The sequence below is a fragment of the Nanorana parkeri genome, unplaced genomic scaffold, assembly GCF_000935625.1.
Source record: "Nanorana parkeri isolate BGI_ZX_2015 unplaced genomic scaffold, ASM93562v1 scaffold2499, whole genome shotgun sequence".
NCBI lineage: Eukaryota > Metazoa > Chordata > Amphibia > Anura > Dicroglossidae > Nanorana > Nanorana parkeri.
This window is the reverse complement of record NW_017308767.1, coordinates 109,343-132,330: the sequence shown is the minus strand read 5'-3', so window position 1 is coordinate 132,330 and position 22,988 is coordinate 109,343. Positions and strand designations below refer to the sequence as shown.

Sequence of the window (22,988 nt, the reverse complement as noted above, 5' to 3'; positions counted from 1 at the left end):
ACTCCAGAGAACGTGTCTCCACTTCTCTAGAGTCCAGTGGCGGCGTGCTTTACACCACTGCATCCGACGCTTTGCATTGCACTTGGTGATGTAAGACTTGGATGCAGCTGCTCAGCCATGGAAACCCGTTCCATGAAGCTCTCTACACACTGTTGTTGTTCCAATCTGAAGGCCACATGAAGTTTGGAGGTCTGTAGCTATTGACTCTGCAGACAGTTGGCGATTGCTGCACACTGTGCGCTTCAGCATGCGCTGACCCCGCTCTGTCATTTTACATGGGCTATCAAATTGTGGCTGAGTTGCTGTTGTTCCCAGTTGCTTACACTTTGTTATAATACCACTAACAGTTGACCGTGGAATATTTAGTAGCAAGGAAATTTCAGGGATGGACCTATTGCACAGGTGACAACCTATCACGGTACCACGCTTGAATTCACTGAGCTCCTTAGAGTGACCCATTCTTTCACAAATGTTTGTAGAAGCAGTCTGCATACCTGGGTGCTTGATTTTATACACCTTTGGCCATAAAGGTGATTGGAACACCTGAATCCAATGATTTGGCTTGGTTTCCCAATACTTTTGGCAATATAGTGTATACAGTATACTATATGTGGTATATGCATTGTATTTTGTTGCGTTCCCTATGGTTGTATAATATATTCCAAGAATACGATTAAAACAGGTATGCAATGTGGATTTCTGTGAAATCTAACTGGACAACAAAATAATTAACAGGTCTATTAACAAAAGGGTGAAGGGTTTGGAGAAGGCAGAAGAAGTGAACAATCTTGGCCAAAGTAGCTGATTTGGAAAAATTCTCCAATTCAGCTCACTTTCCAGTTCAGCTATGTTGTCCTAGAATGTCCACTTCTCCTGCCTCCTCCAAACACTTCACCCTTTTGTAAATTTTGCATACTCCATGTTGTTTTACTGTTACAGTCTCTGCCTGACACAAACTTAACTGCCTGTCCTTAGCAACTTCACTGACATTATATCATAGATTACTTTTTCAGTAGCTATTTTCTGTTGTGGGTCATTAACTGCACTGACTGGGATATGGCCAACATCTCCTCAAACGTAAATGTTTACACTCACACTGTAAGTGGTATATTGGCCAGACAGAGACAATCCATCATCAAAATAAGAATAATCTCAAGCAATGTAATTTAATATGAAAAGCATTGGGCACCAGTAAAATCTTCCAAGTGTATTGGTAGAAGTAAAATATACCCACATACTTTAAACAGTATGTTAACTGGGTACATGTCATGACTTTGTACATGACTGGTACCCAACTAGGAAATAAATCTTACTTAGTAATAACCTCTACATGCCATTAGATACCTCATGGCTCTCTGTTGTATCAGGGCAAATATAATCTAGTAACTGGTTATTTAATATACCTGCACAGTAATCTATAATGATGTGTAATGAATGATAACACATAGTTATCAGCTTAATTACTGAGTGAATGTGTATTCAATATTAAGACAGTTCACAAATGCCAACCAGCCAATGAACAGACAGCTATCTGGTTCCGGCAATCAGAAAGCTACAAGATCCACAAATATGGAAAGGTAGTGATGTTTAAAAGATAAGACTGTCTCACCTGCCGTCAAATCTGTGCTTCATGAAGTCAAAAAGGGCTTTCTGCATCATGTCTGTCACCTGGGAAAGGAAACAAGAAATGACGATGGGTTCTATAGCAACTACAGTAAACATTGGCTCTGCAGATAACCAAAAGTCAGGTTAACTTTCAGGCCAAAAAGAGACACCTTAGCAGGCAATTTGCGGAGTGTACTTATGAAGACTGCATTGAGGGTTACAGTGCAGTGGCCAGTCTGAATTTAAATTAGCAAGACATTTGGAGAGTTGTCAGTTTATAATAATATTCATTTTTGTGCCGCAGACTGCAGCTGCCATTTGGCTCAACAGCTATGATTTATTTTACATCAGTATTCCCTGCAGTTAATTGCCTTGTCATAGTCTTAACCATTTCACTCTCTGCAACAAAGACTATCCTACTATGGCACAAGTACTTTTTTTAGGTTGATTCCTATTGCATATGTGGGCCATACAATTTGTTCCCTGGCTGGTTTACTTTATATAATTTGATAAAAATATTAATGCTATAAGGTTATGTTCATTAAACTAAACTGACTCCACTTGCTATTATGCATCTTCTGGTTCTCAAAAAAAAGAAAAAGCTGTGACTTTATCAGATCTTCCACGTTGCCTCTAATGAGTACCAAAACAAGTCTCACATCAGTGTTCCCTAATGCAGCAATTAGGGTCTTTCTAGGAAAAAGCCAACTAGTTTGCATAATCATGTGTTGTATAAGAGGCTGCAGAGTTGCTCATTCCTGTCACACATTATTACTTTCCCTGTGAACAAGACGCCGGAATGAGGCCTGACTCAGCACTTGCCTTTAATACTCAATTGCGTATTGAACTTTGTAGAAACATGAAGCTGAGTAAGTGGCATATGACAGACAACTTTCAATTAGTAAATGAACACAAACATAACTCTGCACATTTTACAGTTGTTTCAAGTGAACTGTCAGTTTATCGTCTGCTATCCTCTCCTTCATATATGGCAATCTCGTGACCAAAAATTGATGCACAAAAGATAATTATAAAAGTGGTAACCTTTCTTAAAAACAAAGTGGACTTCAACTATCCTGATATTGATTGGGCAAGCGGAGCTGCATGTTCAACAAAGGCCCGTCACTTCATACATTTTCTACAAGCGAATTTCATGGGACAAATGGTGGACACACCAACAAGAAATCGTGCTCTGTTGGACTGATTTCTAATAATACAGAACTAATAAGCCCTCAGGGGCAGGGCCCTCCTTACCATCTTGTCTTAAATTGTATTGTGACTGTAATGTCTTCCTTATATTGTAAAGCGCTGTGCAAACTATTGGCGCTACATAAATCCTGTATAATAAAAAAATTATAATAATCCCAGATGTAGATATAAGGGAAAAGTTGGGAAATAGTGATCAGAGGGTAATTACATTTGCAGCCTTTTTGGTGGAGCTGAGACAAGTAGCAATGACAAGAACACTAAACATAAAAAAGGCCAACTTTAGTAAGCTACGATACTTACTAAACAATATCGAATGGGATGAAATCTTCCTGACAATGAACACGGAAGACAAATGGGAGTGTTTTAAGGACATATTAAACAACAATATTTACCATTGCATTCCGTTAACTAATACATTTAAAAGGGCAAAAGTTAAACCAGGGTGGTTAAACTCCAGCATTAAAAGATTCATAAATGAGAAAAAAGTATAAGATGGAAAAGTCATCAATGGCATTCAAGCACTACATGGAATGTAACAAAAAAGAGAGAGAAGGATATAATAAGCAAAGTAGAAATTCCACTATGGACTGGAGGAATCTTAGTGGCTAACAGAGGTCAAGGTGAGAAAAAGGCTAGAAAACCTAAACGCTAATAAATGGATTTATGAAGGACCATTTTTGTCAGACAAACCTATTGACATTCGATGAGGAGGCGAGTTCTTAAAATGGACAAAGGAATCGCAGGTGGTTTATCTGGACTTTGCAGAGGCATTCAATACTGTACCCCACAAACCGTTAATTTACAAACTAAGGGCTATTGGCATTGAAGAAACTGTATGCACATGGGTAGAAAACTTGTTGCAAGAATATATCCTGAGGGTAGGAATAAACAGCTCATTCTCTAATTGGTCCAAAGTGGTAAGTGAAGTGACCCAGGGTTCAGTCCTGGGGCCAATTCTGTTTATCTATTTCATAAATGATATAGTGGTGGGAATAAATAGCTCACTCACAGTGTTTGCTGGTGACACGAAATTATACAGTGCAATAAGGTCACAAGACATACAGTCACTGCAGCAAGATCATAGATAAAATTGAGGAGTGGGCAGCAACATGGCAGATGAGTTTCAATCTAGAAAAATTTAAAATCATGCACCTAGGAGCTAAGAACTTGCATGCAGAATACCCTTTGAAAGGGGTTCAGCTAAGGAAATCAAAGATGGAGAAAGATCTATGGGTACTTCTAGGCCACAGACTCATTGGTTCGGCCACATCTTGAGTACATGCAGTGGCGTAACAATCGCCATAGCGACCCAGGCGGCCGCTATGGGGCCCAGGCCAGGGCATCCCTCTGATGCCGTGTGGGCCGCCTGGGTCGGTATGGCATGTAAGGGTGCTGGCTGTCACTGACACAGCTCAGCAGCGGCGTTTCCCCTCACAGCCGCTGCGGAGCTTTGTCAGTGACAGCCAGCAGCCACGGCAGAAGAGGCCAGCGTTCGCAGTGGAGGAGGCGGGGCCCGCCTAAGAGCAACCCCGCCTCCTCTTACATTACTGGCCAGAGACCTAAGAGCAGGTGGGGCCAGTGATGTAAGAGGAGGCGGGGCTCATCGATAGAAGAGGAGGCAAGGCCCGGGACGGAAGGGGAGGCGGGGCCCCGGTGACCACGGAGGCAGACAGCGCAGACAAGTAAGAGGTGTGCAGCCCATCTGAGACCCTGCAGAGCCCACTATAGAGAGTCTATGGTGGGCTCTGCAGGTTCACTCTCCGGTGGGCTGTTTGGTATATCAGGTGGGCTCTGAAATGTGGCATAACTAGCAATCACGGGGCCCCATACAAAATTTTGCTATGAGGCCCTGTGATTTCTAGTTACGCCCCTGAGTACATGGTTCAGTTTTAGTCACCAATCCTTAGGAGAGATGTCCATGAGTTAGAGAAAATTCAGAGAAGGGCAGCTAAATTAATAAGGGGGATGGAGGACCTGAGTTATGAAGATAAACTACAAAAATTAAACTTTTTCTCCTTAGAAAAGAGATGCCTATGAGGAGACATGATTCCAGTCTACAAACTCATCAATGCAAACAGCAGTATTGGGATAAACTATTTAGGACAATAATGTTTAGGAAGATACAGGGTGACAGCAATAAATTGGAGGGGTAGCAGTATAATCTCAGACTGTGCAAAGGGTTTTTTAATGTGAGACTGGTAAAAATGTGGAATTTACTTTTGCAGTTAGCTGTATCAGTAGAATGCACTGACAGCTTCAAAAAACACTTGGATGAGTTCCTCAGTTTCCAGAACATACAGGGCTATGGAAATTGCTAGCAATACACCCACACACATAGGAACACCCACACACACACACACACACACACACAGAAACTCACACACACACACTCACACAACATGATTAATCTGTGTCTTTATTAAATATTGCCTACTATGTAACTATATAATAAACAATAATAATATAGAAAACATGTATTCTGAACACACAGGTCCAGAGTTTTCTTTGTTCAACCTAGCACACAGACTCTTTCTGGGTGATTCCAAGGTGTTCCCATGCTGCCAGTAGGTAAAATACTGCCAGTATATCCTAAACCTTCCTCAGTTAAACTCTTCCCAGTTAAATGTGTTTAGTAGAACTACCAGAAGAACACCACAGGGGGCACCGTTATGAAATGCTCAAACCACCTCAACTGGCACCTCTTGATCTGAGGAGGGAGCAGGCTAAAAATCTCCTATCTATTCAAGAAACCTAAGTTTTGACATTGACACCAGTGTCCTCATAATTACTAATACCTCATGACCAATAGAAATAGAGACAGACTAAACAGAAAACTGCAGAATTGTCCAAAACATCAGCCCATGCTTTTTAACTTAGAATGCACCTAAAATGTGGTCATATATCTTTATTTCCATCGCTTTCTACTTAGTACAGTATTATTTAGAGCAAGTAGGGACATAATTTGCACATAGCATAGAAATCCAATCCAGTTCCTCATAAAAATAAAATCTATAAATACATAAACAATAAAGGGATATAGGCCTTGGTGGCCACACACAAACAAGTGTTAATGCCAGTCCATCCAAAACTGATCAGATAAGGGTGGGAACTAATGATCTGAATCACCTAATGGCATCTTAGACATCTATGGGGACATCTGATGGACACCATAGAAGTATACAAAAAACATAAAGCTCTTATGCCCACAGTCCCTTATAATATGAGAGGTTGAAGGGTACTTCAAAACACCTAGCCAAATGTGATGTCTCAATTTTGTGTGAAATCAAAGCCAGAATTACCACTTAGCATAGTAGGTTTATGCTTATAGGTGGCACTAGAAAAGATGCATCGGTTAGCCTGCACAATCATTTACCGCACATTGAAGGGAATTTAGCAAAACTGAAGCAGGCAAAATTTGGAGCAGTTGTGAATGGCAACTAATCAGCTTTTATCTTTCATTTTCAAAGCTTAACTGAACAAAATGAGCAAAGAAGCTAATTTGTTACTTTGGGCAACTGCTCCAATTTTTGCCTGCTCCAGTGTTAATAAACTTAGGTACAAAGTAACACTCATCTAAGCTGGGTACAGACCAGTAATACATGAAAATGTTGAATATAAAAGAGGTGATGCTAGCAAAGGAACGTTTCATTTGGGCACCAAATGTTTTCTTCCTATGGGCTTCTATGATGAAAATAAGGCCCTGTACACGATGAACTTTTACTAATACAAAAGATCAATTAAACGTTCACTTTAAATAAGCAATTTTCAGCCTGGTCTGTGCAGTAAGAGGATTATTTCTATTCACCCCTTGATCACACGTGTCCTAAATGCTCTAATTCTGCTTGATAATAGGAAATTCCAAAAATTGTGAACATTGTTTACATTAGTATTACAAAATGCTCACTTTTATTAATTCATACAGCAATCTGGGCAACATAGTGCCTTTAAATATCACTAGACCCAAGAACAAAAATGTAATACCGTGTTTCCCCAAAAATAAGACACCGTCTTATATTTTTTTTGGCTAAAAAAAACACACACTAGGGGGTCTATTCACGAAGCAGCCGAAGAATCTAGCCGTAGCTTCGGCCGATCCTTCGGCTAGTTTAGGCCCCAGGACCCCAGGCTTCGGTTCAGCTCCCGAACTTGGCCGAGCGGCTCAGTCGAGCCGAACGCATATGCCTCGGCTCGGCTGAGCCGCGCTGAAAGTGTTTGGCCATAGGAATGCATTGCTAGATTTCTATTGGCTATTTCAATTTGCAATAGCTAATAGCAAACTAGCATTGCACCCGCCCTCTGCTGCAGCTCTCCACCAGGTTCACCATCAGGATTGACAGCAGCAGAGGGCGGGTACAATGCTAGTTTGCTATTGGCTATTGCAAATTGAAATAGCCAATAGGAATCTAGCAATGCATTCCTATGGCCAAACATTTTTTTCCTGTCAGCTCCATGGCAACACACGAATGGGTTAATCCCTCCCTCCTCCCCCTAATCAGGATCATAACTCATAAAAGCTGAAAGAGTCCCCTGGCTTGCCGTTCCTTTTTTTTCCTCCTACATGTCAGGACCAGAGCAGTGTGCCTACCTAGCAGGGATAAAGTTCTTGCTGTGCTCTTTCTTCTTCTACTTCCTTGAGTTGGCAAAGTCCCTGTGAGCCCTTTCCTAAATGGTGCAGGTCCATTGGAGCCTCGCTGGCGATCCTCGGGACCTGGCTAACAAGGTGTAAGTACACTGCTGTTGCTCACTATGGGTGGAGGAGATATTCCTTCTTGGTCGGGGCGCCTAAAGGTGCCCATACACCTTACAGTTATCTGGAGAATTTTTGTCTTTCAGCAGAAAACGTTTGTCTATTTGGATGAAAATTGACAGGTTAATGGTGTGGTTGTACAATGAAAATCTCTAGATGCAAACTGCACATGCTCAAACGAAAGTTTGTCCTTTTTATCAATGTAAATCAGCTAAGTGGTGATGCTGACAAGCATTGTTTGTGAACTACATTGGTCTATGCATGATGGGTTAGTTGTAAGAAAATTGTATGAAGGTGTTATGTCTGCCTATGTATTGTGTTAGTGATAAGAGCCTGTGGTGCCATAACTTGTGAGGAGCCGGTGTTTGTGGCTCCTTGCTGTGCTGTCTGGGGCTCCCAGCGGCGGTGTTGAAATGCACGCTGTGCGTTCCACTGTTGTCATTTCTGCCGCCGGGGAGCTTCCGGCCTTTGCATTGTAAGACTTGCGGCGGCAGGTGGAACGCGCGCTATGCGTTCCACCCAGGGGAGAGTGGAACGCAGGCTATGCGTTCCAATGCGGCTCCACTGCCAGCTGGGCAGTCTGCATTCCTTCTGGTGAAGCAGTTATTTGGGGGCTATTTAAGTCACCCAGTCCTTCAGAGATGGCTGTCTGTTTTGAGCCTAGTGGTGCACAGTCAGCCGAGCCGTGGGTTTCTTAAGACAAGTAAGTGCTTATATTGATAGTTGGCTGATTATTGTAGTTGCTGTTGGTTGTGCTAGCATTTTTCATGCATGCACAGCATACCTCTGGACATATCCCCACCCGTCAAAGATCGCCAGTCGCAAAGAAGGTACGCGCCTGCTCCTCATCGTGGTTTGCTGTCTAAAGGTCAGCCTTTTTTTTGTATCATATACCTGCCCTGTGTTTGGTTCGTCCAGGTCCGACTCGCGCCATGTTCGGGAGCGCAGTGAGTCCTCTGCGTCTAGTTGAGGGAGATCACCGTCTCCAGAGCAAGACACTGGTTGTTCCGACAGAAGATTTTGCAACCGGTTTCCATCTGTAAATCAGCGGATTATTGGGCATGTACCAATGTGGCCTTATCGGAGAAAACGGCGTGTGAATCATGATTTCAGAGGCCACTACAGACAAGGAGGCAGGTATATGCAGGTTATTTATTTACTGCAGAATGTCTTTCAGGATACCCTCAAGAAATTTTTCTTCTGCATAGGGTCAGTCCTTAAACCAGCCTACTGTAGATCCAGCTCAGGAGACTACTCCGGGCCCTTCTAGAGCTAGCGCCCCCTCCGGACCCCATTCTGATTCTCCCTCTTCAGATGAAGAATGTATCTAAGATGAATGGAGTAAGGTGGATGGGAAGTATTCCTTTAGAGATAGATTCTCTAAGCTGTATGCTTTTAAGAAAGAGGATCTTAAACACTTAGATGAATCACCTGTGGTAAATGCGGCCTTAATGAGGCTGGCAAGGCATGTCACGCTGCCCCTTGGTGACGCTGTTACCCTTAAGGATGTCTTGGACAGATGGGCAGATTTGGATCTTAAAAAGATCTATCTCTTGGCCGGCGGGGCCTGCAACCCTGCAGTTGCTATGGCAGTACCTTCCAAGGCCCTGGAGGCTTGGGGGGACAGCGCTGAAGCAGCAGTTTTGGAGGATCTTAGTAAATCTGAGATCTTAGACCGCTTAAAGAATATCAGATTGTCTTCTACATTCTTCACCGAAGTTCGGTCAATGTTAAATTTTAGCCAGAGTTATGTTGGCCGCAGTGGCAGGCAGAAGGGCTCTGTGGCTCAGACCGTGGGTGGTGGATCCCACATCCAAGCAGGGATGATGTAATTCCATTTGAGGGTCAGTTGCTACTCTGCAACAAACTAGACTCCACAACAGCTAAGGCCACTGGATGTCTCCCCAATGCAGAGCAGCCTGGGGTGGTGGTTCATGGACTGCAACCTACAAAGCTGACAGTCTCTCCTCCTTACCACATGGACGGTGAATTCCTCAGATGCCAGCGAATGGGGTTGGGGTGCTGTCTGTCTGAGCGAGGGTGCTCAGTGTCACTGGTCCTTTCCTGCAGTAGGGGTTGTCTCCAATGTCCTGGAGCTGAGGGCAGTGTTTCAGGCGCTATTGGAAGTCAGTTTTGCTGAAAATCGACAATACCTCAGCGATGGCTTGTATCAGGAGACAAGGGGATGCACGCAGTCGTGCCCTGCTGAAAGAAGTCTCTCCTATTATGACCTGGGCTCAGATCCATCTTCACTTATCGGCAGTGTACGTGTCCCCTCAATCACAAAGCAGATTATCTATCCAGAGTTCCTCTGGACAACGACGAGTGGTGTCTCATTGATCAAGTATTTCAGGACACGGGGTCCTGGGGTTTAACTCCAGAAGTAGACCTATTTTTGTCCCGAACCAACACCGAAGTCGTGAAGTTTTTCTCAAAGTTTCCATGTGCACAAGCAGTGGTGACGGATGCCCTGATAGCAGAATTGACATTTCGACGGCTTGCGCCTTCCCGCCAGTGCCTTTTCATACTACAATTTCGGAGGAGACTCCGGAGAGAATAGGTGGCTGTCCTGGCAGTGATTCCGAACTGGCCCAAGGGGCCTTGGTATCCTCTCCTCCGCCTGATGGGTATCCAGCCTCCACTCTTCCTATCGCCATTTCCCAACCTTCTTTCAAGGTCCGATCCTTCACCCAGCACCTGTGAAACTTTGCCTAGCAGCATGGATATTGAGAGTCGGAGACTTCTCACATTGGGTTGCTCAGATAGGGTAGTCAATACTCTTCTTCATTCTAGGAAGCCCAGTACTACTCTTCCTCACATTAAACGCTGCCTTTCTAGTTGCTATCACCTCCACCAGACGGGTTTTGGAGTTGGCTGCTCTTGGGTTTAAAGAACACTTCACCACTTTCCTGGCAGATGGAGTGATTCTAGTTCCCATGCTGAGGTTCATTACCAAGGTTGTGACTGACTTTCACATACACCAAGAAATTGTATTACCAACCTTCAAGTCATATGATGGGAGCCAGATTAGCCGCTTGGACTTATGTAATACGCTAAAAGCATATATTTTGGCCACGGAAGGGCTCAGGTCTACGGGTCATCTCTATTGTTCCGGCAGGTGCCAGGAAGGATGCTACAGCATCCAGTAGGCTCATAGCATCCTGGATAGGGAAGGTGCTATTGTTAGCATATGAGGCCGAGCACATAACTGTCCCAAGTTGGGTGTCTGCTCATTCCACTAGGAGTCTGGCCACATCATGGGCTGCACCCAATTGTGTTTCCTTAGAGACTGTGCAACTGTGAGACTGTGTAATGTGTAAAGCGGCCACATGGTCTTCTCCGCACACGTTCATGACACACTACTGTGTAGATCCAGCTGCCTTAACTAGAGTTGAATTCGGCCGTAGGGTTATTTCTTCTACCATGAGTTGTGAGTAAAAAAAATTCAAGCATACCCACCCCTGTTTTTGGCTAGTTAATTCCCATTCGTGTGCTGCCATGGAGCTGACAGGAAAATTGTATTTCATACTTACCGTAATTTTCCTTTCCTGTCAAGCTCCATGGCAGCACAAGGCCCACCCGTATTGTAGTAGAGTTACGGAACGGCAAGCCAGGGGACTCTTTCAGCTTTTATGAGTTACGATCCTGATTAGGGGGAGGAGGGAGGGATTAACCCATTTGTGTGCTGCCATGGAGCTGAACAGGAAAGGAAAATTACGGTAAGTATGAAATACAATTTTTCAGTTTTCCCCCCGATTCTGACACTGATCCGTCTCAGAATAAGAAAAAAAAAAGAAAAAGCAGTGTTTCTCTCCTTGGCGGCCAGGAGTGGGAGACTCCCAGAGCGCCGGGAGAGTTAGGCTTTTTTTTTTTCTTTTTTTTGACGGCAGCAGAACCGCTGGCCAATAGAAAACTGTTGGAAGAGCTAGCTGTCATTGCTAGCTCCGCACAATAGTTTTCTATTTTTAGAAAAGAGAGACCGAGAAAAGAGAGACCGAGCAGAACAGCCGCTATTCACTGCTGTTCGGCATCTATGAGAATAGACCGAACAGCTGCTAGTAGCCTGCTGGAGGTTCGGCTCAGTCGAACTCCTTCTGCACTGCTGAGCATGTTCGGCTGACCCGAAGCCACCCGATGTAGGCTGATTTCAGCCGATATACGGCTGAAATCAGCCGTACCAGCCGGAAGTAAATAGCCCTACAGCGTTCGGCTCACTTCGCTTTAGGTCGGTCATTCACTCGGCTGCCTACGGCAGCTTAGTGAATAGACCCATAGATCTTATTTTTGGGGTAGGTCTTTTTATTTTTTTCAATATACAACAATCCACACTTATTCATGCAGAAAAGTCTACATGTATTCATGCACAAAAATATGGTGATCAGGGCTATCGGGGGGTGCAGTACCTTTCCAAGAGCAATTTGGTAACCAATCGCTGGCCAGAATGAGCAAAGCACACTTTCACTATCGATTCCTCACAGGCGGAGTGCATTTGGTATCACTCCGCCTGTGACAGGAGCCGGCACTATAGAGGAGGCATCGGCTTATGCGGCTCTGCTCCCTCCGGTGCCGCTAGCCTGCCTCATTAAAGAGACGGCCCTGTGTGCTGCACTGCACCAAAATGCATGGTAGCCCACTACCTAGCGGTGTGATGCGCTGCACTACAAAAAAAAAACAAAACACATACTCGCCTTTCTTTTTTAACACAACACACGTTAATGTGCATCAATGTTATGCATTAACACACTAAATCCTTTAATGGTAAGATCAAAGAAGAGAGGTAGCATTCCTGAAGTACATAATTTTGTTCTTGTACTTCGAGGTAGAACTCTCATAGGAGCAATGGAAAGCCATATCTGCTGATATATTATATTTCTGGATTGCTGAAAAGTTTGCTGATGAAAAAATGAAAAAAGCACAAGACTATCTAATGAAGCAGCTTTTTGTTATATCTGGCACTCCAAATTGCCCTAAAACTTGAGGCAGAATACAGTATACTATACTGGATTCAGCTTTCTTGGATGATGCAGTAAAATTCTGCTTTCTAAAAAATGTCTAACATTGTTTTACTGAGTCTCCTTATTTTTAGCATCTGTACATTCTCATTTACAGGAGGCGCTCAGACAAAAAAAGGTTAAGTGGATTCCTAGGCAAAGCAGAATTTGAGTCACAAACAACAAGATTAAAAAAGAACTCTGGGCAAACTACACCTTGCATTTTATATCCTAGACCAAAACAAACACTGAACCCCTACAGTTCTGGAATAGCCCCATTGCAAGGATTAATTTGCCCTCTTTAGATTCTTCTTCTTTAAAATGAATACTATGTTAAATGTTAAAATAAAAACACAGCTTTTCCTTCGCTATTTACCATGAAAGATTTTACTTGCAGTATCTTTTCTGCCACTAGATGGGGTGCCTTCTGGCTTCCTCAAGGGTGCCTTGAAATTTTAGCATAGCCTCATGCCTTTCCATAGTGCAGTCAGGTTGGCTGTCAACACCATGGAAATTAATTACACTCAAATAGTGAGGGTGGGATACATTCAGAAAAGGATGGAAGTTAGACCTGCTCTGCCTCCTGCCCTCTGCTCTGTGAAATGGCAACAAAATACTACAGCCCCCTATGTGATAGCATACTAGAAGTGACAGATTCTATTTAAGGTGACATTAGGGGTCATATAGCGCTCCAATAGCTTATTGCCTGGCTTCTGCAGCGGAGCAATGACAGCTGAAGGACCGGAAGTGACAAAATCAGTGTCACTTCCAGTCCCATTGGAGTGGGGGAGGAGATCTGTTCGCCGGTCTCCTTTCCCACTTCCTGCCAACACCTGAGATGCTAGTCCTGGGTCCACAGGAGGGACAGCGAAGCCCGGGAAGCAAGACAGGGGTGTCGGGCGGGGGGGCTCGCACTGCACCAGCTCCTGAAAGTGATCTTGCGGCTCGGCCGCCAGATTCACTTCCAGTGTAATGCCGACAGTGGGCTTCACACATGTAAACAGATTCCGCCGGGAGTCTGTTTAAAGGGGCCCGCTGCCAGTGATGTATGAGATACGTCGGTAAGAGCAAAATGGTTAAAGGATGCTATGACTGAAAAAAGGTTGAGAAATGCTGCCGTAGATCAATATGAAAAACCTGAAAATTTGTATGTCATACTTTCCCTACATGTACTGCAGGTTTGGACTACAAAGAAGCATGTGCTGTGTAAAAAAATGATTATGGTTATTATAAACATGATATATATGATATATAATTATGTATTGCATACATAATCTGGATATTTGTCAAACTGGCACTACTACTAAATAATAATGGTACAAATTGTACAAACATAAACTTTATATTTTACCTCATATCCTTTGAGAGATGGGCCGACAAGAACTACTGGCCGCATTGATGGAACAACATCATAGGGCGCGATGTGCTCTGTCTGAAAGGTAACAGAATCTTTTAGCTGAAGGAAAACAGCTGCAGTATAGTGCACATGAACAGAATTCTGCTAAGTGATTCATGGAAAGTCTGCCAAAATCTTACTTTTGCAATTAGTGTTTTACGGTAGCAGCCCATAATTAATATTGGTCTGGAAATGGTCAGTTTTTAAATATTGCAGTGTCTGCCTTGGAAATGAGTAGAGCAAAAACTAAATCTGCCTTATTTCACATAGTGGAGACTGGACTGCCTGTGGATTAATTAGGAACCAAAGAGCCAGCCTGCATGTAGCGGTAACCCATACAGTATCAGTGGTCAGGCTGCCCATTTACAAGCCAATAATTTTAAAAGCTGCTACTAATCTGATCATTATTCCTCATAATAGGACAAAGTAAGATTTAACAAAAGAGTGATAATAACCACAGGAGAGACTCAAAAATGATTGCTTTGGCTCTCATGTTGGAAAATCTCTACATCTGATTTAGCATTGTTCACACAAACTTACATATTACAATCTAATTGTAGGTTCACTTTTAGATCTGCCAACAACTACATCATGCAAGTTTGAGCAAACAAAGTCTCCGGAGATGTTTAAAGAAGAACGTTTAATTTTATCCGCCAGGGGACCAAATGCACAAATTCTGATAGGTGGCCCCTCTTTGTATATTAGTATTGGCTGTAGCTCCATCCCCAGTGTGAAACACAAAATTTGGGGATGTAGGGGAGGTACAGCCAGCACTGAGCCCCTGGCCCCTTCCTAAGTTGACAGTTTTTTATTATTATTTTATTTGAATGAAGTATCAGGACTAAATGGCTATGTGATAGGGCTGCCAGTTGCTAGTAAACATACCTATGCACGACTTCTTTAATATTTTTAAACATCTCCAGACTTATCGACCTCAGCAACCTACCAGTCTCATTGTCCGATACCCCTTTCTGCTAATCTTTACACTGGCTTATGACTACCCAATGAGTTAAATTCAAAATACTAACAACAACATACAAAGCCGTCCACAACTCTGCCTCCAGCTATATCACCAACTTAGTCTCAAAATATCACCCAAACCATCCTCTTTGCTCTTCCTAAGACCTCCTGCTCTTCAGCTCCCTAGTAATGTCATACAATGCTCACCTCTACGTCTTTCCCAAAGCTTCTCCTATCCTCTAGAACTCCCTACCCCAATCTCACCAGCTATCTCCTGCTCTGTCTGCCTTCAGGTAATCTCTGAAAATGTATCTCTACAGAGAAGTCTAAATCACTTCTATCTAAAAACTGAACTTTTAAGCTGGCCATGTTAGTGTTTTCTGGTTCTGACCTGTGGGCTGAACGAGAAAAAAGGTCGCTGTCAGAATACCAAAACAGTGACTGCAGTCCCTGTTCAGCCCGAAATTGTTCGGTCCAGCTCCTGTGAAAAAATTCGATTGAAAAATGAACCTCTGTCATTTAAGGGGGGGGGGGGCGTTTTTGATGCATTTTGCATGATCCGGTACGTTCCAGACCAGAAAAAAAAGACATGCAGTTTTTTTTGGTCTGGAACGGAAAGCACTGCAAAGGTGTGAACTGTAGCCCAGAAATCACAGAGATCCATTGGGATGCATTTTTGGGCCAGGAGCTCACTGTTCTGGTCTGGACAGAATCTGGACATCGTGTGAACAAGCCCTAAAGTATTATCTGCCATTGCAACTCAATGTGGCTCAATTAGGTTAAAAATTTCAGTCTACAATTGTCATTTCCCAATGTAGGTTTGAATATGATTGGCTGCTAGAGGACAATAAACACAATTGTTAATAGGTTAGCCTACCGTGTTTCAGAATAAAAGCAGACTAGGAAGTCCAGGAATGACTATGTCTGTCTACAATTTACTAGTCAACTACGCAGACTATTAATTGAAACTAAATAACACTACTGTTGTAGTGTTCATTCCATGAACATCGGTGTGTGTTTTACATGCTCTTTTCAGAATGAGCTTACCTGTTTTTGCTTCTGTTTGGCTTATTAAGGGAAAAAGCATTGATACAAAGAATGCATTAGTGACAATAGTTAAAAAAACAAAGATTGGAAAGCCAATTTACTGACACCTTCAATCTGAGACCTGTTTGTATATATGTTTAGCAACTAGGTAACAGAATCATTTGTCATTCACTCGTAAATGTGTACTAAAAGAACTGTCCTAAATATTGGCTACTAATGATCTGCCACACATTTTGCCCTACTTTTGCCCACACTGCCCAGGCATGCTGTAGAACCCAGCTCAGCAAGCATTTTTTCTGTTGGTTTATGGAGCTTGTCAACCAGAGTCAAGTCATCAATGGTATTTGGGTGACCAGTACACAGAACATAAAGAGCTTCCTGCCTCACCAGTTGGACATTATCCTATACTCATTCCAGCACCTTGGAGTTCGCCCTCTTGTAACTGGCCACTCTAAACTAAGAAAACCTCACCTGAAATAAGTAAGGATTGATGGGGAATAACAGGGGTAGGTTTCAAAGAACAGTGGAGCCTTTCTAACAATTGTGGACCCCTATGTTGTTAGACCTGAGGCTATTTAGAGAGGACCAGAATGCACTTTTATGCTATTGCTTTTAAGGTACTGGTAAATTAACCAAAGACTGAAGGCAGGGCACTGCAGTGTGTTGAGGTGATGCAGAAATAGACTAAATTTGTGTAGACTAACTTAGTCCTGGGGAGTATTGTGTTTTATGATCATCAGTGGAATCTTTGTGAATAAATGTGATTTTGTTTGCCCATGGAATCTCACCCTTGTTTTGTCAACCTTGACATCCACATTTAACCTTATGAAATAAACTGTCCTAAGAACTATGAGGACAGCCAGAGTACAGTTACTGATATCAATCAATTGTCATATTAAAGTTAAAACTGCTCTAAACTACAGAAAGTTGACCAGTTATATAGTTATTGCACTGTGCATGTCAGAATGTATCTTTATATTCTACAGCCATATGGGTAAAAACATCCATTCCTAGGTCAACATCTTACCTCATTAAGTACTCTCAGCTATCCTCAGACAATTTTATATGAAAGTTGTCTAATACCCAGGGCTTTCCCTCTCACTTTTACTGTGAGAGCCTGCAGTTGGGTGGAAAGGCTGACTGCTGACAGAACACTAAAAAGGTACAAAATCTGCTTGTTTTAGGGAACCCATCAAGGGTTAGTTAGGAAACTGACATAAGTTTAGTTAGTGGCTTGTACGAGCAGATGTTGACTTGCTTTTGTATTGACCTGCTGCCTTGCTGAAAAGGTGTCCGTGTCTCATGCATGGGTAACGTTGCACTACCATACAAAACACAAAAATTCCCCAGCCTCAACCTGCCAGCCAGCCTGCAACCAAACAAGTAGCCCTGTCAACAGTATGCGTTAAAATCAGATTGGCTACCTCCAGGTACACCTGCATGTAATTTATCAACTTCATTAATATGCTCACACTTGGAGACTCGAATACATAGAGTTAGGACCACACTTTGCAGAGGTGCCTTGGCGCGGCAGTGTGGCTTCTACATATTGTTGGCCAAAAGTTTGTGCAACTAAACCTCTGATTTTAACGCATACTGTTGACAGGGCTACTTGTTTGGTTGCAGGCTGGCTGGCAGGTTGAGGCTGGGGAATTTTTGTGTTTTGTATTGTTGTAAGCCTTCCCAATGTGCGCCCTGCTATAAAGGCCGGTTATAGATTCATGCATGTACCATTTTTTCAACGTTGCACTACCAGTTGAGCCTGTCCGGTCCCTCTTACAATATGTATATGTCTGTGTGTGTCTGTGTGTGTGTCTGTAAACTTCCTCATGCCTTAACAGATTGTAAGCTCTTCCACCTTCTGTATCTTCTCTCATAGCCTAAAGCTGGCCATACATTGGTAGAGTTTTGTACAAAAGTTCATACACAAATTATTTTGAAAATATTTGATAATGCTATCAGAGACTTGTAGAATGTCTTTTAAAATGTTGTTTGATTTTAATATTCGATTTTGAAAACAAATTGAGTATTTCGAATGACAACCACATTCACTGCTAGAAATTCATTCACTCGAGAACAATTTATTTTTGTTTCCTCATTTTGATTCCATCAACTATTAGAACATCGAATTACTGTTTTGAAGACAAATTTTCTTAAACAACATTCTACTGGTGTACGACCAGCTTTATAGATTGTAGACTCTAACTTAACTGCAACCCCCTCTCTTTCCCTCCCTTCTACTTATTACAGGGCTCCTTACTTTAAAATTAATCTTTAGGCGTTGAATTTCATAAGGACCAATTGTTCACAAGAGTTCCACAGCGTCCCAGGATGCTAAGACCTGTTAACAGCCTGTGACGCTCTGTGCGGCTTCCCACCCAGCTCACTTATGTCACCAATTGCTAGGAGCTGAGTGGGATGCTCTGACTTATGCTTGCAAAGCTCCTGGCAGCCGCTGACGGTGCAGTCCAGCGTCCGCTCCCAACACTTCCCCCCACCCGAACGACAAGTGACGTAATGACCATTCCCGGTCAGCAAAAACCCTATCCCCCGACCCCCACCACCACCCTGGAAAGACATTGCCTCAGGTGGTGAATACCTTAGGGAGAGCCCTGCAAACAAGTATCACAAAACTGGATTTATGATACACAATTGGTCATCATGTTACTATGGTATATGCTTGAATACCATAATCTGTGTGATGGCAAATCCCATTATCAGTTGTAAACTAGATTTGAACAGTGTTTGTCCTAACAAAGGGTTAAAGATCTAGAAGCATTGGGGTCTATTCACTAAGCTGCTGTAGGCAGCCGAGTGAATGACCGACCTGAAGTGAAGTGAGCCGAACACTGTTCGGCTATTCACTTCAGGCTGGTACGGCTGATTTCAGCCGTATATCGGCTGAAATCATGACCACGTTCGGGAGCTGTACGGGCTATAGTGAATAGCCCGTACAGCACCCCTTCAGTTCTACTGAACCGAAGGGGTCCTGGGGCCGAAGCTAGCTGAAGGATCGGCCGAAGCTACGGCTAGATCCTTCGGCAGCTTCGTGAATAGACCCCATTGTATGTTACTGAGAGGAGGCTCAGAGTGTCGCTAGTCTTTCTACGGACAGGGTTTCTACTTGGAAATTGAGAGAAAAGCTTGCAATAGCCTGCTACACAGACACATCTGAAAGGTAAGAAGTATTTTAAAAATATATTTTTCCTTATGCTGTGTGAATGGCAACACATAACAAACATATAGAGGGGTTTACTAAAATTTGACTGCAAAAGTAGAAATACACTTGAAGATGCTATGGGTACCTGCAAAACTCATGCAGATGATCCACAGCCTGATTAAAAAATATAGAGATTAAAAAGGTCCAGACTGTCCAGTACCCCTTCATAACCACAGAAAGATAGCTTTGCAGTTATGCCAAGTCGGCTTGGTGACACAGTGACATTTTACCTAAGTATTGAAGCATACCTTCATAAACATGAGACAGATAAGCATGTGTCTTTGACATGCTAACCAGATGTCTATTTCCATGTAACCCTATGTCTGCCAAGTCAACATGCGACTAAATGTCAAGCACTGAACAATGGGAGCCTTAACCTTTTCACTGTAGGACTAATTTTGTCATTTTGCGTCTGCATAAAGTGTTTACCTGCAAATTTGTTCCAGATTAGGGATTGAGTATTGAGACACGAAAGTCAGCATGATAACATGAAAACTAGCATTTTCAGGAGAGTTACAACAGTGTCTACCACGCTTCTCTCATGGCAAATGTACATCAGAAGTAAGGCGGTAAAAACTCTGCAAAAGCGTGCTTTGCCTATCTTGTTCTGTTACAATGTTCACATTATTAATCGGCACAAGTTAAATTTTAACATTTTCCATTGGGTGCAAATGTGAGCGATTGTACAAGGACAAGCAAAACCCATACATAGGTAATCACAAAATTAAGCTGGCAGACAGCTGGCTATACTTTAAATTAAACAGTAGACCTGTGCCAGCTTCTTTAGTACTTCAACAGAAACTGTGAAAACTCAACTGCAGCTGCTGTATTTTACTCCATAGCAGAGAACAAATGAAACATGGTACTGAGTTACCTCCTTAAGGTGTATGTTTGGGCAAAAAAATAAGTACATAGTACATTTCTGCAAAACATGCGCATTTTCCTATGTATATCCCTCTAAAATGCTGCAACTACAGAAAAATATCTGGTCTGCCAAAGATGCACAGAGCTGCTAACTCTTTCTGTTTGAGCTGATAACTCTGCTTTGATGAGCAGAGAGATGTGAAGAGAGGGAGGTGTTCTGTATTCCAACAGGAGACCCTGGATAGGGCTGACAATACTGCTTGGGATTTCAGAGCAACTGGGGCCGCACTGTCAGCTTATACAGGAAGTTCGGAGCTCCAGGGATTTCTTGCAGATCATCAATGGGTATTTTTCTTTTGTACTTGCAGTGCTCTTAAAGGAAATGTGCATGTATTGCAGAGATGTATTTTTTTAATTTTGCCAAGAGATATACTTTGTAGTAGACCTTCCTCCCCACCAAAAAAAATAAAAAATACAGATTCATGCAGCTCTGCATGCAGATCTATAAACACGGCCCCTTTAAAGTTTAATAAACCAAGACCACTTCCTGGATTTCTTGGACACTGGTGACATATCCCTGGCCTCACAGCTGTCCCCTGGTAAGGCTACATCACCAGTTCCTTCCAGGGAGTTCCAATGACACAGAGCGCATGCAAGAGATCTGGCGCTGATGTCATTGTAGGCTTATTTAGAAACACATTGTCACTTTGCCCTAAATCAGTGGTGGCGAACCTTGGCACTCCAGCCGTTTTGGAACTACAAGTCCCATGAGGCATTGCAAGGCTCTGACAGCCACAGACATAACTCTCAGAGGCAGATGCATGTTGGGATTTGTAGTTTTGGCACAGCTGGAGTGCCAAGGTTCGCCACCACTGCCCTAAATGGACAAACTGACAGTGTCAATTTAAAAGATAACTGTGCTTTACGTAGAGTTAGCCTTTAAATGAGCCCCCATCCCCCTCCTTCCTCCAGCATGACCCAAAGTCTTATACTAACCTATCCCTGCTCCTGCCAGATCTTCACTGTATGGCCCAGTGGGAAGCTGCAAAGCCACTGCTACAAAGCCTTCTGGCTGGATTTGTCCTTCTGCACAGTAAAATCTCTATTCATGCTTATGGAATGGATGTCAACTGTTGGGACGCATAATAGAGAGCCAGTAGACTTTGCAGCAGTTGTGCAGCTCCCAACAAGCCACACAGTGAGGATCTGGCAGGAGCAAGGTCAGGTGAGTATTAGACTTTGGGAGGCTGCTATGGGGATAGCCAAAGGATAATGCTACTCAAAGTACCGTCGAGTTAATCTGTATGTAAAACATTAAATGCAGAGGAAAAAAATTTGTAAAGTCTTACATTTACCTATAGATGGGGGAGGCGAACGCCGATTTCCGATGTCTCCCAAACCAGAGGTGTTACCACCAGACCTCCTGGATATAAAAAAAAAAGCCATTACTTGGGAATATGAATTACCTAACAGCAGCTCAACTATGCTTATCTAGGTCCTAGGGTGATACTAGATTTCATTAATTATAGCATGTATGATGCACACAAAAGCATAGGCCAATAGAACATACTTGGATTTCTGTAAGCCTCTTCTAACTAATAAGCACACTATGTTGATGTTTCTGTTGGCATTAGTGGGGTAAAAAGACAAGCATTCTTTAATCAAGGTCAGAGCTGGTCCCTCTAGGGATTTGGGTCTGTTAGTGGTTATTTTGTATATTGTTTCCCAATCAAACCACAAGGCTGTCCATGTATTGACGTATCATCTCACCTTGCTTTCTGCTCTTGTTTCACTCGAATGGCCTCTAGCCTCTGAGGGCTCGGAATAAAGGCGATGTCTCCCCCTTCTTTCACTAGCCTCCCGATCCACCAGTCATTGTTGTATTTCTGTCAAACCAGTTGTAAAAAATGATGTACCAAGTAGTAATGTTAAATATAAAATATTTTAAATGTTGGCCAAAGAAAGGAGAAAAAAAATTAATACAGATTTGTAGAAAGATTTTGTTTTTAATATAATCCACTTTTTAAAAAACTGTCTTAGGCCCTATTCACACTAGGGTGCAATGATGTACTTTTATATGCATTTTTAGGGATTTTCTTAACCCTTTATAAATTCATCTAATGATTTCCAATGGATCCATTCTCACCTTGCATTTAGGTGCTTTTAGATGCAGTTAGTTAAGCTGCCTTCAGAAAAATTGAAGTCAGATGAGTCAAGGAAACAATTTTAGCTTCTAAACGTGTAAACGCATCCATTTGCTGAAATCTCATTGGCTACTTCAATGGACTGTTTCAATGGACAAAGGATGGATGCATCTAAAAGTATATGCATGTAAGCGCGCGTGAACGTGCATTATGTTAAGCATCTAGAGGCATAAAATGTTACTATCCAGGATGGTAGTGATTCTACTCACTCACTAAGTTTTATGGCTGGGCTTTGCAGAAGCACTAGGTAGCCTACAGGTATGTGACCTGAAGGAAAAAATAATTTATCTTAACTGCACAATGATTTATAACCTAATGAGGCCCCTTGGATGCACTAGAAAGTTTACTACAAATGTGATTTAACCCTTTAAATCATAATGCCCTCCTTAATTGGCAATGTTAACTCCAACTCAACACTGCTTATTGCTGATTGCATGGTTAGAACACTGTATACAAATTCTCACCTCTTTGATATGTAGAAAATCTTTGGTTTCAAAGTTGATAGCAGTTCCCTGAACTGGGCATTCTTCATCCAATGCACCACAGTAACTGACATTGGTTCTAACAGCAAAGGCAACTGGCTTGAGCTGAGGAAAGATACAAAAGGTCTCATGTATCAAAGTGTTAGTAGTGAGAACTATTCTTATTGTATCACATACACCAATTAGATGTAAACTTTCAGATTCCAAGATAACTAGGTGGGGTTTGGGATAAAAGAGTATGAGAGTAAAAGATAGAAGGGTGC

General features: G+C 42.6%; 1 protein-coding gene across 1 annotated transcript in view; it reads right to left on the bottom strand.

Annotated features, from left to right (window-relative positions):
• Positions 1-22,988, bottom strand: part of LOC108801801 (voltage-dependent L-type calcium channel subunit beta-3) — a 98,391-nt gene that overhangs the window by 2,293 nt on the left and 73,110 nt on the right. The window contains exons 3-8 of the mRNA XM_018573710.1: positions 22,708-22,830; positions 21,810-21,925; positions 21,395-21,462; positions 15,956-15,975; positions 13,904-13,984; positions 1,610-1,668 (exon numbers count right to left, since the gene is read on the bottom strand). Of these exons, the coding sequence (XP_018429212.1) occupies positions 1,610-1,668; positions 13,904-13,984; positions 15,956-15,975; positions 21,395-21,462; positions 21,810-21,925; positions 22,708-22,830 (467 nt within the window). The remainder of the gene's footprint in view (positions 1-1,609; positions 1,669-13,903; positions 13,985-15,955; positions 15,976-21,394; positions 21,463-21,809; positions 21,926-22,707; positions 22,831-22,988) is intronic.